General features: G+C 37.4%; 1 protein-coding gene across 1 annotated transcript in view; it reads left to right on the top strand.

The window, feature by feature from the left end:
* The window catches only part of cdh23 (cadherin-related 23), a 328,046-nt gene that overhangs the window by 233,014 nt on the left and 79,257 nt on the right, over positions 1-15,775 (top strand). Inside the window, exons 21-27 of the mRNA XM_055162881.1 lie at positions 1,595-1,707; positions 2,538-2,645; positions 10,589-10,778; positions 11,655-11,800; positions 12,050-12,269; positions 13,436-13,588; positions 14,695-14,808. Coding sequence (XP_055018856.1) covers positions 1,595-1,707; positions 2,538-2,645; positions 10,589-10,778; positions 11,655-11,800; positions 12,050-12,269; positions 13,436-13,588; positions 14,695-14,808 — 1,044 coding nt within the window. The remainder of the gene's footprint in view (positions 1-1,594; positions 1,708-2,537; positions 2,646-10,588; positions 10,779-11,654; positions 11,801-12,049; positions 12,270-13,435; positions 13,589-14,694; positions 14,809-15,775) is intronic.

The following is a 15,775-nucleotide window of genomic DNA, read 5'->3' as shown; positions in this document are numbered from 1 at the left end:
AAAACAGATGGAAACGAGTTATAATAAAAAATAAAGTAAAGACCAAAATAAACAACACACTGATTATATTAAAATTGTGGTCTAAAACAGAATTCCTTTGTGGTTGTTAAATATAAGGTGTTAAGTTTAGGTGGTTTGAGTATAACACCAGGCTTTTGTAGCTTTGAGATATTGGCTCATAAATTGTGTACTGAATTATGTAGTACTTACTATTTTTCTCTATCAATTCACAGTACAGTACATAACTTTTCTGATGGATGGTCCACTATCTGGTTGTCTCCATGGAGATGTTATTGCTTTGCTTGGATGGTTCCAGAGTATGGCATTAAACTTATCTACCCTTACTGAGGCCCCATCCACATTAGTATGTATTTGAGTCGTTTTCATTGCGGATGTCCACACTAATCCGATGGAAAACGACTCCAGAGAAGGAATGATCTGGTGCTGCCAGTTCCTTCATTCATTCTGAGTATGAATCTGATCCGGCACTGTGTGGACGCCTGAAAACGCTGATACGCTGATGTAGGTCTATGCACCGAGAAGTAATTCACCGCCAAAACGCTAAGAGGCTAGAATATATGTCCATTCATAAATACGGTCGACATGTATGACCTGCAGATGTATAATCTCTGAAAAGTTTAATATGAACCACCTCTAACTCGACAGAAGCACAGAACAGACTCACCATCAGCAGAACACCCCTCTGTCACAGATAGATTCCACTGAGTCATGTCCTTTAGTCCGACAGAAGCTGAACCGCATCAGGGCACAAGGAGTGAGCTGTTTTTTGAGGCTCAGTTTGTGCAAATTAGCCATGTGGTTTTAAGTTTTGTTTCTATAAAACATAAACAAATATGCACAAAGCTGTGTGGAAGGCTTGTGGACACAGCAATGACGCGTCTGGACGCAAATCAATTTTGATACGGTGATTCATTTCAGTGTAAACGTAGCATGAGACACAGGTGACCTAACACAATGCAATTAAAACACCTGTTGAGCAAATTATATAAGATATGTTTAATGCCATACTGTGGAACATTCAAGGCAACGCAATACATTTTCCGACGGTAACTCTTGTCACTCCCAAGCTTGAATAGACAGGAACAGCAGCAGCATGAAGGACATAAATTATTAAACCAGTAAAGATAATCTGATTAGTAGGGATGGAACAATATCCAATTTCTCAGTACGATATTTTCATGATATACATTTAATGGTATAATATTTGTTGCGATATTTTGTAGAGACAACAACAAAAAGCTGTAGAATATGCTCCTTTTTTCTTTCTTTCATAACCCAAAGAGTTAAGATATAAAAGTGCTTTTAAGAGTTATTTCATTCTGTAAATTGGACGGAAACAGAGCAAAGGATCATGGGGTATGTAGTTCCTTCGGTTTCTTTAAGCTATTGCTGCACCATGACAATGAATTTAAGCAAAAAACACTTGTAATTCGATATATTGTGATGCTCATGATATTATTGTGAGACTTTTGACGATACATATCACGATAAATATCACAATATTGTGATTATTGTTACATCCTTACCAATTAGACATAATAATAAAGTATTTTTTTCTTCTGTTTTTTGTCAGGTGAGATCACGACCACTGCCCTCCTGGACCGTGAGTTAAAGGCGGAGTATATTCTGATCGTTCGCGCCGTGGACGGAGGAGTTGGGCCTCAGCAGAAAACAGGCATCGCCACGGTAATTCATCTGTCAATCATTAGTGTTTGGCCTGTCCATTCTAATTAGCAGCTCTCTGCTAATGACTGAGCTTCAATGGGAATTTAAATGGCCAAACAAATAGAATACATTGCAGAACTAGCGGTATATGCTAAGAATTTCGTTACATAGTCTGCATCCACATATATTCAATACCATTAACAATTTTGTCATGATTTAAATAGCAAATGAGATACTACACAATTGAGAGGGAAACTGAGTTTTCGAGCTGTACTCCCAGAAACAACTAAACAACTAAAATATTCTTAATGGAGTAGTGACATGGTGTAGAAGGTTAAGCTAGGTTGCCCTCTAATCAGATGTTAGGTGGTTAAATCACCCTCAAAGATAGTTTTTTTTTTTTTTTAATGTCCTTATTCTTGTATTCAGTAGGCTCTATTCACGTCACGTCACAAACCAGGAAAACGTTTGGAATGATGCGATTACAACTTCCCAGGCCCAGTTTTCTTCATCTCCATGTCACTGTAGCGTTCCGTTATGTTCAGTCAATCAACAATTACAACCATACCTCAGTTTTTATCATTTCCCCACTGACACACAACTCCAAGCGCACTGGGTACATGCGATTAGAAGAGACGAGGGCGCCAAATTCAAGATAATTCCAGCTCATACATGCGGTCTTTATTTTACGTCTGATCACATTTACTTCACTGGGTTTTATCACAGTCAGACGGCAAGCCCAGTGCCAGGTACTACACCGGAAGTTGTCATTGCATCTTTCCAAATGTCTTCCTGGTTTGAGCCCGTTGGTGCATGTAAGAATAACATGCTTATCTTCTTCTTTTGTGCAGGTAAACATCACAGTCTTGGACATAAATGACAACGCCCCCAAGTGGCCAGATGAGCCGTACTACGCCAACGTGGTGGAAAAGAGTCCAATAAACACTGACGTTATATCGGTAAGTCGACTACTGTTTAAATTTATGCATTGCAGATTCTTCAAAGGACCCATATTACGCTATTTTCTTATCTCTGTTATAATGGTGTTTTCCTCATCACAAACATACCTGGAGTTGTGTTTTGTTTCTTGTTGCTGGACTGCAGTGGTGTAGTGGGGATTTTTTAAATGAGGGTACGTGATTTGTGACGTCATCAATGTGTCGAAACCAGGACTAAACCAGGACTAATCTTAGACTTGAGAGTGAGAGAGAGAGCCCCGAGTCTGCAGAGCTCTGCACCTTTCACCTGCGGTCACCTGACAGTCTATGCGGACACACCTCCAGGCCCGTCCTGACACTCAGTCCTGGTTCAGTTCTGGTTTAGTCCTAGTTTAGTCTTGATTTAGTCCTGTTTTCGTCCTGGATTAGTCCTCCTGGTTCAGTCCTGGGATCAGTCTTGGTCCCTCATGTTTCAGGTTGTTATAGGACAGTACTGAAGATATTATGAGCCTATGCAGGTTGTTTTCATCATTGCCAGTAACTCCAGTTTGACATTTAAGTTGTAGGCTATTTTATATTATTATTTTTTTTAATATCATGCGCCTGAAGAAGTGGGCGGACAGTTTACCCCCGCATACCACGCCCACTACACTCCTGCTGGACAATTTTTTAAACTCCATACATCCTCACTAGAATCATTTGGATCATTTCAGCCCTGGAATTTCCGATCTCTACAAAAAGAAAAAGGAGCTGTTAACTTGAAAAATATTCTTCATGACAAGGTGGAACAGAGCATTTTGAGCTTTGAAGTTGTAGACATACTAATAATAGGGTTATTCAAATGCATGAATGAAACAAAACAGAACTTCAGGTATGTTTCTGAGGAGGTTACAACATTATAACATGATCTAAAGCTCAGAAGAGTCAATTTTGCATAATATAAGACCTTTAAAACTATGTCATTAATATAGTAATAGGGTTTGTCTAATGTCAAAAGTACCTAATTGAATTCAAACGTTTACTAAAACTATATGCATGATTTATAATGATCACCATTCTAAAGCTGGCATAAAAATGAGCCAATTTCAAGTAGTGCATGAAGGTTAAATGTATATGGCTTCTCATCTACCATCTCCAGCTCCTTTGACATAATTGCATAGGTCATCAGAGAATAAACACAGTCATTTTATCCCAAACTCTTATTGTCCTGCTGGTGTCTTTGGCTGTGTGCTGTTGTTAATTAAGCCTTGATTGTCCATTAATTAAGGAGACGTCAGTGAGTCTAATTAAGGGAGTCCAATTGCTAATTAAAATGTAGCCCGCAGTCATATGCATAGACAATTATTCAGCTTCCAGCCAGAAAAGGAAGGAAGAGCACATTTTAAGAAACCCAATGCAGAGATTGTAAAGAAGAGAAAGAGGGGAGGAGGATTGCTAATAGGTGCTAAACATTAGGGCGGTTTCAATCTGCTATCTTAAGAGGTCTTCCACGCTAAAGCCAATGCATACTTTAGTAACGCATAGTGATTGTGATGCGTCGTTTCAATACAGCATGCCCACCACTGCGTACTAGATTACTCGCCTTTCATCTACAAAGAGCAGGATGTTCCTTACTACAAAGTTGGAGGATTTAAAATCATGTCTCACAAAGAAAGACAAAAAATCGCCCAATGTTCTCAATCCATTCAAAAAACTTTTTTCCAGATTTTTTTGTAATACAATGAAAGAAGTCATAGTGATCTAGAGAGGACCACTGTTGGGCAAGTTACTTCAAAACTGTAATGTGTTATTTATTACTTGTTACTGTGATGTCAAAGTAATTTGTTACATTACAATATTACTGCATTTAAAATGTAAGACATTACACGACTATTGCAGCACTCTAACTTACTCTCACCAAAATAACTGTTGCTGATTGTCCAATAACAATCAGCTAGTGAAGATGCCAGACTTTTGCACTGTATATGGACTGAACCAGGACTAAACCAGGACTTAACCAGGTCTAAACCAGAACTGAACCAGGTCTAAACCAGGTCTAAACCAGGACTAAACCAGGACTAAACCAGGACCAAACAAGGACTAATCTTGGACTAGGAATTGGAATCTAGGACCACCCTTGAGAGAACCCCAAGCCCGTGGAGCAGGGTGTCCGCAAAACGCAATCTGGTGTGAGTTGCGATTAACCCCATGGAGCGTGGAGCTTTGCGATGGTCCCTCCAGGCCCCGACATTCGGAACCGTAAGGATGGCAATGATTTTAGTGAATTTGTATGAAGAAAAACGAAAAACCCATCACTTCAATCCAAGTTAAAAGTGCATTGTAACATGCATTACTGACATTTTTACAGGGTAAAATATAACATTTTTTTCCCCTGTAATGCCTTACATTACTGTGTTACAGAAAAAAGCAATGCATTACAGTAATTTGTTACTTTTATAACACGTTACTCGCAACACTGGAGAAAACTAAATTTAATCTGTTGTTCTAAGGCAGGTAAAAACATTCAGTTAGACAACAACAGACACTACACAGTACAAGACATTAAACATTAGACCTAACAGACAAGACGTCTGAAACATTACAAAGAAATCAGAGACCTTTTAAAGTAAAAACAGCAGTCAGAAGTTAAAAATGCCCAAGAAAAAAGCATAAGATCATGGGTGCATGACATGATAAGAATAACTTTTTGCTTTGAAGATATGCAAACTTTTAAAATGTAACAATAATAATAGATTGTATTTATAACATAGTTTTCATAATGAATCTCAGAGCAATACAGAGAAAACAAAATCCATAAGCTAAAACTGCTACAGTGGTTAAAACTAGCATATTAATAATGTCATTTGTCAAGAATTCAATTTTAAAAAGCCAAAAATATGCATTAGAAGTTGTTTAAAATTTAAAAAAAAACTTGCCGTGTTGTCTAAAAAAGAATATTTGTGCAAGACTTGAGCCTACAAAATAACTATGACATAAAAGATCATATTTTACTCTACCTGTGCTTAACGTTGTGATAGTTTGAGTCTCAGAGTAGTAGTTTCAGTCTTCAGAGCTCCTTCATGGTGCAGATGCATATACACTTAAGTAATGCATAGTGATTGTGACCGTTCACCCCCAGTGCACAGACACTAGATGCCCCCCTCGGACCAGTTTTTCAATAAATTGGCCCACCCAGCCTTGCAGACCTGTAATTGCCCCAAGTCTAGCCCCGGTCCTGTCCTGCGTTTCCATGGAGACAAGAGGCAACCCGCTGCGTCCTACCTGGAGCTGTCCAGTGAGCCGGTGAATTTGTTTGCCATGCCCGGAGCAGGGATCAGCCCTCTCAAATCTCCAAGCTCCTCTACCCCACTGCAGGCATTTCCATTGTACACACACAAGTCTACACCATCTGTAACAATCCAGGACAAAATGTTTTGAAGACACCAGTAGTAGAAAAAAAAATGACTTTAAAGAGGGGTATTATGCAAAATCAATTTTTTGAGCTTTTGAGCATTATTAAAAACCTGCTGAAAGAGGCTTTATATGTCATCCATGCATGTGCAAGTAATTTTGCAATCTCACCCAGGCCCTATTTGAACCCTCCTTATGGTTTAGCAGTACGGTCCTTTCCGAGACACCCATGCTCCCACGTGGTGATTTTACATAAATATACAAAAACAAACATGATACAAAACAATACGATACTACAACTTCACAAACCTGATGCAGTGTGAAGTGGTTTCATTGGCGTAATGCATGCCAATTGTAATGTGGTAGTGCTCTGAAGGGGAAGTTAGATGGTGATTTAAATATGTTATGTGTTAAATACATAAATACCCTCATAGGAGAGTAGCACCTGCTCTTTAAGATTCAAATGTTACACCCAATCCAGCCCAAAGACTGTACTTTTTGGGATAATTTCAAGCCTGGGTAATGTTACAAATTGGTTGGATCTGGAAGGGCATCCAGCATAAAATGTAGAGTGTGCTATATGGGTTTCAGAATGATAAAAAACTAATTTAAATCAAAATAATATATATTTTCCCCAAAATGTTGAAAATCGTCTGAAACCCATGTATTAAAGTCCAAATCACTTTATGCAAGCGGGCTGTTAATTATTATATTTAAAGCTAAGTAACTCCAGAAGTTTGGGTGGCAGCAGTTCATTTTGTAAACAAGATGCAATCAAATCTACTGGCATTACATATCTACTGATGTTGTATCCTTGAGCAAGACACTTCATCGACTCACCTTGCCTGTTAAGTTTGACCATCACCATATCTGGCTCAGTAGTGAAAGAATATTTTGCATTAATGTCAATGATGATCATTTACTGACAGATAACAGGTGCTTAAGACTAAATCAGAACTAGACCTCCACCTACCGTGTTTTTGTCTACTCCTGTATTATTTTGGGATAACCATGAATACATACAAGGGGTCTAATAAATAAGTATGTTTTCCTTGACCCTGGCTAACTTTCTTGAAAAATTTTGCAGTTACCTTTATAAAAACAAACATGGCTTGCTACATTGTTGAGAGAAATTATTACTGGTAGGAGTGTTCTCACCATACAAACATTTCAAACTTGATTTTAATTCTAAAGAAAAGGCTCAGTGGTCAATAATGATTTCTGATGCAAAACACTATTTTTAGTCAATAGTCTGTTTTTGACACTGTAAACTTTTTTACTCAAAATAATGATTTTCTTTTGCCTGGTAAATCCAGAATGATATTTCTGTATTTTTTATACAGAGGGAGCAGTCTGGTCCCCACACCCTCCGTCGCTTCTCAGGCCAAAACCAAACATGTTTGTGCAATCAAATTTTGTTTTTTTGTTTTTTTTTTCTTCTTATAAAGGGTCCATATTATACTATTTTCTGTTATAATGTTATTTCCTTCACACACAAACCCTGCATATTTAGGCTGAAAATTGAAAACACTGTGTTTCACCTGCTGATGTCATGCAGTAATACTCTGATAGGGTAACTTTCTCTGAAAATTCTAAATATTATGTGCCTGTGGCAATATGGAAATGCTAAATAAACAGAACCCTTTGGCATTCCTCACCACTGATGTTCAAATGAAGTAGTATCAGTCACCGAAATGTAGTTATTTTAACGCCAATGATAGGATGAGCAACTGACAAATCACTACTAGAATAAAAATAGAAACATTAGCAATATGTATGCTTAGTAATATGTATACTGTACACACGTACAACACACATATTTTCAACACATGAATGTAGATTATCATAAATGCTGATCTGACACTTACCCTAACAGATGAATAGTGATGCATTTTTATGTATAATATATACACATATAATAATATAGTTTTATTAATAGTTAGTTGAAAAGTTAATTTCTAACCGTGCTAATCATTTTGGATTTGCGCTGGACAGATTTCTTGATCACCATGGACATAATATCACTTTCTACACAAAACGTTCTGTTCTCAAGAGACCAGTGATGGCTCAAAACTCAGTATACTGGTGACTACGTACACAAACATGGACAGCTCGACTTCTTTCTCAACAAATCCCTGGTACCACTATACATCAGATGATGACTCCCACCTTTACGATGATGACTTCAACCTGGAGGCTGTGCTCTGCCCCACACCAACAGGGGGCACTCAAGAGCGAGAGGAGACCTAACTGGTGTCTCCCAACATCCAGGACTCCTCAAACCCTGAGGAAAGAAGTCTGATCCAGGAACTTACACCCCCGGGAGACAACGCTCTGGTCAGGGTTCTCTGTGAAGAGTTGGAGCGGACAAGGGCCAAGCTCATAGATCAGGTCCAAATAAGCTTTGTTTTGGACCTCAAGTGTAAGACTCAGGAGAGGATTGGCAAAGGGCTCTCTGTGTTTTTAAAGTCCATATAATAATAATTTCAGACCTGGAGTTGCCCATCTTTGAACAAAAGTCCAGGTTATTGATGAGGTAACAACAGTATAATGTGACTAAATGCTCACAAGAGTCAATTTTGCATCATACTGTACAGGACCTTGAAGAAGTGTGTATTCTAGATCACACACAGAATTTCTTTAATATTACCATGTGCTTTTAGCCTAGTTCTATCCTGACCATTTAAATACTACTGAGGGAAGGTCAAATTATGTCCTGTTATGCATATTATGTCTATCCTATGTATGATTTATTTAAGTATCGACTCTTGTTCAAATGAATGTCTAGTTTCAATAATAATTTTAATATAGTGTTTTATGTATGACACTTGGTTTAACATGTGAAAAATACGCATTGCAATCAATTTTCCAGACTAGCTTCCCAGTCGAAGTACCTTCATGAAACTGCAGGCTACTTCACTACACTACGTTTTCTATAGTATAGGATATGTTTTAGCCAATAGTTGCTTTGCTATGGGCTACAGTTCAATAGAAAAAACTTGATATATTCCCCCTCCATCTTTTAATGTGCTCTCTTCTGTAGCTACCATTGATTATTTGGCCTGGCTTTTGTGGAACTCCTTATATCACATACCTTTGTCTTCACGATCAATGCAGCCGCTAGACTTCTGCCTAACATGTCCCTTAATTTTTAAATACCTGCAAAACCTTTGTTCCTCTAATGACCAATTAAGCAGTTTCCAGCAATTTTCAGTCAGCCAAATGAATAATTGATCAGCTCTTTAAAAATCTGCCTGTGTTTTAGCCGAGCTGGAGGCCTCATACATTCGTTATCCATCGGCACTTTGTGACAGAGGAGAGACAGGGCCATTTTTCTCTATGTCTGATGGATACAAGAGTGACTTTAGAACAAGAGCCATGACGACGCTGAGGGCTGGGACTGGGCTGCTGACTTCACACTTAACCATTACAGTGCTATATGGGACTAATTATCACTATTATAACTTTGTGACTCATCTGTAATAGCAGATATATGTATTTACCAGGGTGGCACAATTTATCATAAGTGAATCAAAACTGAAAAGCAAATATCCTGTCAAAAGCTTCCTTGCTTTGTTTTTTTTTTTTCTCTACAGTAGATGTTCGGAAAGCTATGCATGTATAAATTTTACTAAAACTGGATTAAAAATCTGCATTGGCACATACCATTACTAGATTATACATGTAATTAATATTCAAGAATAAGACTTAAGACTGAGCTACATAATGGCGCTGGGTTCTGGGACATGGCTGCTGATTTCACACTAAACCATTACTATGCTGTATTGGGCTACTGATCACATTATAACTTCAGTATGTAAGTTGTTTGTATGTGTATTTATCAGGACTCCACAACTACTGAGAATTGAGTCAAAATTCTTATTAAAAATTGATTAAAGGCTGCAATTAAAGTCATGTCCAAACTACAAATTTCTGCTAAAAAATGTTTGGTTTGATTTGCTTCTCTACAAAATATATTCTGAGATGCGTACATGCTTAACTATTACTAAAAGGTCAAGCAAACAGTTTGTGGACATTGTTACATGTGTAAGACACACCATCAAAACTGTGACTAAAACTCAGAACTTGTAGGTGACCGTAGTTAAACCTGGACTTGAATAGAAACAAACTAAAAGTCTATTTCAGGACCAAACCGGGACCCATGATTTCAAGTGTGAACACAGGGAAATCCTTCAGACAAAGATTAAAACTAAAGATCACGGATATATTTGATTTAGAGGTGGACAGATCATCCTTGGACAAGACATTTAACCCACCTCGCTTGTGTCTGTGTACACTGGTGTATGAATGTGTATGTGAATGGGTGAGTGGTTCCTTGATGTAAACCACTTTGAGTGTCTTGAAGATAGAAAAGTGCTAAAAGTGTGATCATATTAATATTGTTAATATTGTCAAATATATGCAAAATTTGAATTGTACAGTTATTTGTCTGATATGTAAACCTCAAATAATGCTTTGAAAACATATATACAAATGTCTCAAAATGTTCATTCTTTTTCGTCAGTATAGCCCATCCCTGTCTCACGTGACTCTTTTTTTCTTCTTCTATCCAGGTGCTTGCATACGACCCTGACAATGGCGATAATGGGACGGTGGTGTACAGCATCAGCCCTGAAAACCCATTCTACACCATCAACAGGAACAACGGGAAGATCCGCACCAGTGGAGTCACCCTGGATCGTGAGAGCTCCAACCCCCGAGACGCTGCCCTCATGAGGACAATTATCATATCTGCAGCCGACCGTAAGTACTGTGTGTTTAGGCAAAAAGGGGGATTGGTCTTTTTCCACTGTGCAAATGTGCCAGTAATTGAAAAACTATATACACAGAGATTAAGCCGGACTACTTAATACTCACCTTATAATGTGCCTTTTGTACTGTGGTGTCTGATCAGAGAAGTAGAGGAAGTGGCGAACAGAAAATTGTCTGCTTTTATTTATATATCTGTTATATAGACAGACATAGCAACACCAGGTAGAGTTCCAGGTCAGATCTGTGCAGGGGCGTGTCCACTCACAGAAAGATAATCATAATAAATAAATAAATAAATAAATAATAATAATAATAATAATAATATCTCTGAGGAAATAAATGCAAGATACTTTTAATGCTATGCTGTGTAACATTCCAAGCAAAACAATTACATATTCATAATAATAAAAACAATAACAGTAGAGACAAGCAGGTGATGGACCCTCCACTAGAAAAGTTACAAGTGCACATTTGAGGTGCAATTAAATAGTTGTCTTTTCACTTCCCACATGTACCATCTGTTGGTTGTTTATCACGTTCTTGGACATATTTTGTTATATTTTATTTATTTGTTATATTTTGTTTGTTGGTATACTAACCACTGCGGATCAGAATAGTAAGTCTCAAATTAAGTTCTCAAATTCATCGTCATAGCTGATAGTAGTAATTATTTTATGGTTGGTGTATGAAACATAAGCTAAGAAATATGTTTTTCAAAATGGGGAAGCTATCAGTCCTCACCTATTAGCTCCTTTCCCAACCCAATCCCACAAGTTTTATGTTGACCATGAAACTTTTTATTGCTCTAATAAACTCACCTGACCATGAGAGAGATGCACTTATGTGTCCCTCTGTCGCCCTCTTTAGGTGGCAGCCCTCCACTGCAGGCCACTTCAAGCACCACAGTCTTTGTCAATCTGCAGGATCTGAATGACAACGACCCCACGTTTCTCAATCTGCCTTTTGTGGCTGAAGTACCAGAAGGCCTGCCCATAGGTTCCTCTGTTTATAAGGTAAATTAAATCATTGAGAGGTGACTGATACACAATGAGTAAAAAAACATAATATTATTAAAGAAAGTAGTATTATTATTATGTGTTGAAACTGAAATCATGGTTTAAATCTTGGTTTTAAGTATCAAGCCTTTTCCCAGTAATACAAGTGCTCAATCAAGGTTTAAATCAAATAAAAAAAATAAAAAAAAACAAGTTTAGAGCTGTTTGTACATTTACATATACATATACTCCATCCCTCTTGTATAGGTCCAAGTGGAGGACCCTGACGAGGACAGGAATGGCCTGATCACCATGGCGCTCCAGGTGGGAATGCCGCGTCTGGACTTCTTCTTAAACACGAGTACAGGAGTGCTGAGCTCCACTGCTGTCCTGGATCGGGAGCAGATCGGACAGTACCAGCTCCGGATCATCGCCTATGACGCTGGAAAGTTCCCCCGCACCTCCACCTCCACTCTCACTGTGTCAGGTGAGCAGCAGCACAAATGTCATTTAATTTTATATAGGCTCCAGTGGCTCCAGTAGAGTGATAGCCCACAGGGAGGGTAGCTGGTTTAAAACTTACCCAGAGTATATAATGTTGTTGTGTCCCTTGGCATAACACTTCAGTTGCATTGGGCCCTCCAGTCATATGTACAGTATGTAAATATATATATAAGTTGTGTTTCCGTAAGGGCATCCAGCATAACAAGCCTGTCAAATCATCTCAGATTTGTTTCACTTTGTTGATGTCTTTATAATATAAAAAGGGAAGGTTTTTATGCCTACTCCTTTTGAACATTGTTTTGTCTTTTATTTTTGTAATAGAGTTACGACGTGCATAACATGAAACTCAAGTGCTCAAATTAAATGAATCAATGGAAAATGTGCAAACCTCAGTGCTGCCTTTCAGGTGTAAATTCTGCGTTTAAAATATACAGCTTTAACAATCTTATATCTAAGGGCCTGTTTACATGACAAAATATTTTATTAGAAGTGCCTTTCGTTTAGACTGTGATGGCTTTTTGGGGCTTAAAAACAAAAAATAAATCTGAAACCAACCTCCAGAGTGGAAAAGTTGAATATGCTTCACCATAACGTTTCCGTTTACACTGCCCAAGACGCAAAACTCTGGTCAGATCTGCTCACGTCGTGTACGCTTTTACGTCACATACATCACCACCTAGCTGCCTGGGATGCATACCCAATCGAATTCCACACACTTTTGCGTCACCGTATGCACGCAGATTTCCTCCCAAAAATGCTCGTCTAAACGCGAAATAAAAAGTGAAGACGCGACGCCACTTTTGTGTCTTCTGTTCAGACCGTCATCATATAAACATAGTGTAAAAGTCGAATGAAGTTACTCTACACTTTATGACTTGCTTAAATATGTTTTTGTGAACACATCTTTCAGTGTCTGCATACCTCTGTTGTCTAATACATTCTACAACCAAACTTTTTAAACACTGTACAACCTTTAACTTTAATATGGTATGTAAAATCACGATAAAACAAGTATACTGTAAGACTGTATAGAGATTGTATTATTGAATACAGTTTATAGATTTGCTTTGCCATTGTTTTTGTCCTCATGCACACCTGTCATGTGTCCTCGCCCCTGTCTGCCCCTGTCTGTCCCTGTCCGTGTGTCAGTCCTGGATGTGAACGATGAGACGCCCACCTTCAACCCGCGCCTGTACAATGTTTCCCTGAAGGAGAGTGTGCCCAGAGACCACGTGGTCGCCCGCCTCCTCTGCACCGACAACGACACCGGGCTCAACGCCGAACTCAGCTACTTCATCACAGGTCAGACTTCACAGTGAATCTCAAACGTTTCGCACCAAGTACCAAGAAAAATAAAATCAGGACTGTTCCAGATTAGAGCTAAAGAGGGTCATAAATAGGACTATTGACTACAGTGACCTTTGACACAGTAGTTTTAACTAAGAAATTACCCCAAAGAATGGCAAAAACGTTGATAAAATGAACTCTAAATTAAGTAATCATTGTCACAGTTTAAAAAAGGGGGTTAGAAAATACAGTTGGATGCCTATTTGTAGGAAATTATAGGGCTTCAATTGTGTACTGAATGTTGTTGGAAATTTACACAGTAGAAAATCTTGATACTTGATACTTATTACTGATATTGCATGTTTTAATTTGCTATAGTGATTTGTTTTTTGTTCTGTTACTTTTTTGTCTCATCTTATTGTGTTTTTAATAGCAAGTAAAATAGCAGAAATGGTATTTTGATTCCAATTTAATATTTTTTTGGTTTTGTTTTTTTAGTTTAACATATTTTAACCAAGAAATTACCTAAAGAATAGCAAAAATGTTGATAAAATGTACTTTAAATGAAGTAATCACTGCCACAGTTTAGAAAAGGGGGTTAGAAAACACAGTTGGATGTCTTGTTTAAATTAAGGATACATATTTATAGGAAATTATAAGACTACAATTGTGTACCGAATGTTTTTGGAAGTGTACACAGTAGAAAACTATATCTTGATACTTGATATTGCATGTTTTTAATTCGCAATACAGTGATTTGTTTGTTCTGTTACTTTGTTGTCTCATCTTATTGTCTTTTTAACATCAATTAAAATAGAAGAAATTGTATTTTGATTCCAATTTCAGGTTTTTTGTTGTTTTTTGGATGGTGTAATTTTTTGTTTAACAAGTTTAACATTAGTGCATTCCTTTTAACCCTTATTTTCATACAGTGTTCCAAATTCCAATTTTTTGTGGTGTTTTTTTGCATGATGTAGTGTTTTTAGTTTAACAAATTTAACATGAGTGCATTCCTTTTAACCCTATTTTGTGTTTCCTTCTTGCGCATTTGCTTTACTTATTTTCATACAGTGTTCTGCATACATTTATTGTACGTATTATGTGTTTTACGTACATTTCAGGTGGTAATCAGGACGGTAAATTCAGCGTGGGCTTCAGGGATGGTATAGTCCGGACTGTGGTTGGACTGGACAGAGAGACCCAGGCTTCGTACACACTCATCATTGAAGCTATCGGTGAGGTCCAAGATAAAACTCTGTGTTTTGAGATTCATTTCACTGTCCACACTTTGTATTTATCATAATGGGTCTTGTTTGCTCATTTGTTTTGCCATCTTCAAAGCCCTCCTCGTTGCGATGATAGAAACAACATAGGGCTTCTCATTTCAGAGTGATTTCAGAACATTGCTCAACCGCCTTTGTTCCTTTTTGAAAAGAAAGAACAAAAAGTCTGAGGTTTTCCTGTTTTGGAGGCGACAGCGAGCTCGAATCGTGTATAAAACTGTGCGAAGAGACAGAATTAGTGGCCCATTTTCAGCAGACAAAGACATCAACACTGTTTAGGGGATTGTCTCATTTTAAGCTACGACTTAATTTGGAAAACGCACCACAGTTTTATGATAATATGTAGCAGCACAGATGCCCATAATGTAATGACGATTTTTTTTTAAATGTATGTAAATGCAGAGTGCAGTTGTCAGACAAGTTTTATGCCATGTTTTATTCACAATATGTCAAACACTGTAAAAGTTGAAATTAATTTGATGGACCAATTTATGAAGAAACACAGTGGGACAGAAATGGAGAAAGAACTAGGTTAATAAAGCAAAACATAACTGAAAAAAAAAAAAAGATTCAACTTTCATACATTTTTTACTTTTTCTTATTTTTTTTTTGGTTATTATATTTTATTTACAAAGTTTATTGAACAAAAAAAGCTAAGTCCATTTGCCGTGAAAGAATGATAATATTCACTTGTCATGTCTTTTTTTTTTTTTTTCCTATTTACAGTTTACATCGTTTCACGTTCTGTCAAGCCCTTGTCTTAAGTCATATAATAATTACAGGTTTACACTTTATAACAACTACACCTTAATTAGCTTTAATGAATGAATAGTTTATCAATAATGATTCAGGCTTAATAACTTAATAATACTTAACTTAATGTACCCTATTTTTTTACTACATATTTGAGCAAAGATAT

Source organism: Boleophthalmus pectinirostris, unplaced genomic scaffold (genome assembly GCF_026225935.1).
Source record: "Boleophthalmus pectinirostris isolate CB_2022bp ecotype Guang Dong unplaced genomic scaffold, ASM2622593v1 HiC_scaffold_5, whole genome shotgun sequence".
NCBI classification, from domain to species: Eukaryota; Metazoa; Chordata; class Actinopteri; order Gobiiformes; family Gobiidae; genus Boleophthalmus; species Boleophthalmus pectinirostris.
This window is presented reverse-complemented; position numbering and strand designations above follow the sequence as displayed.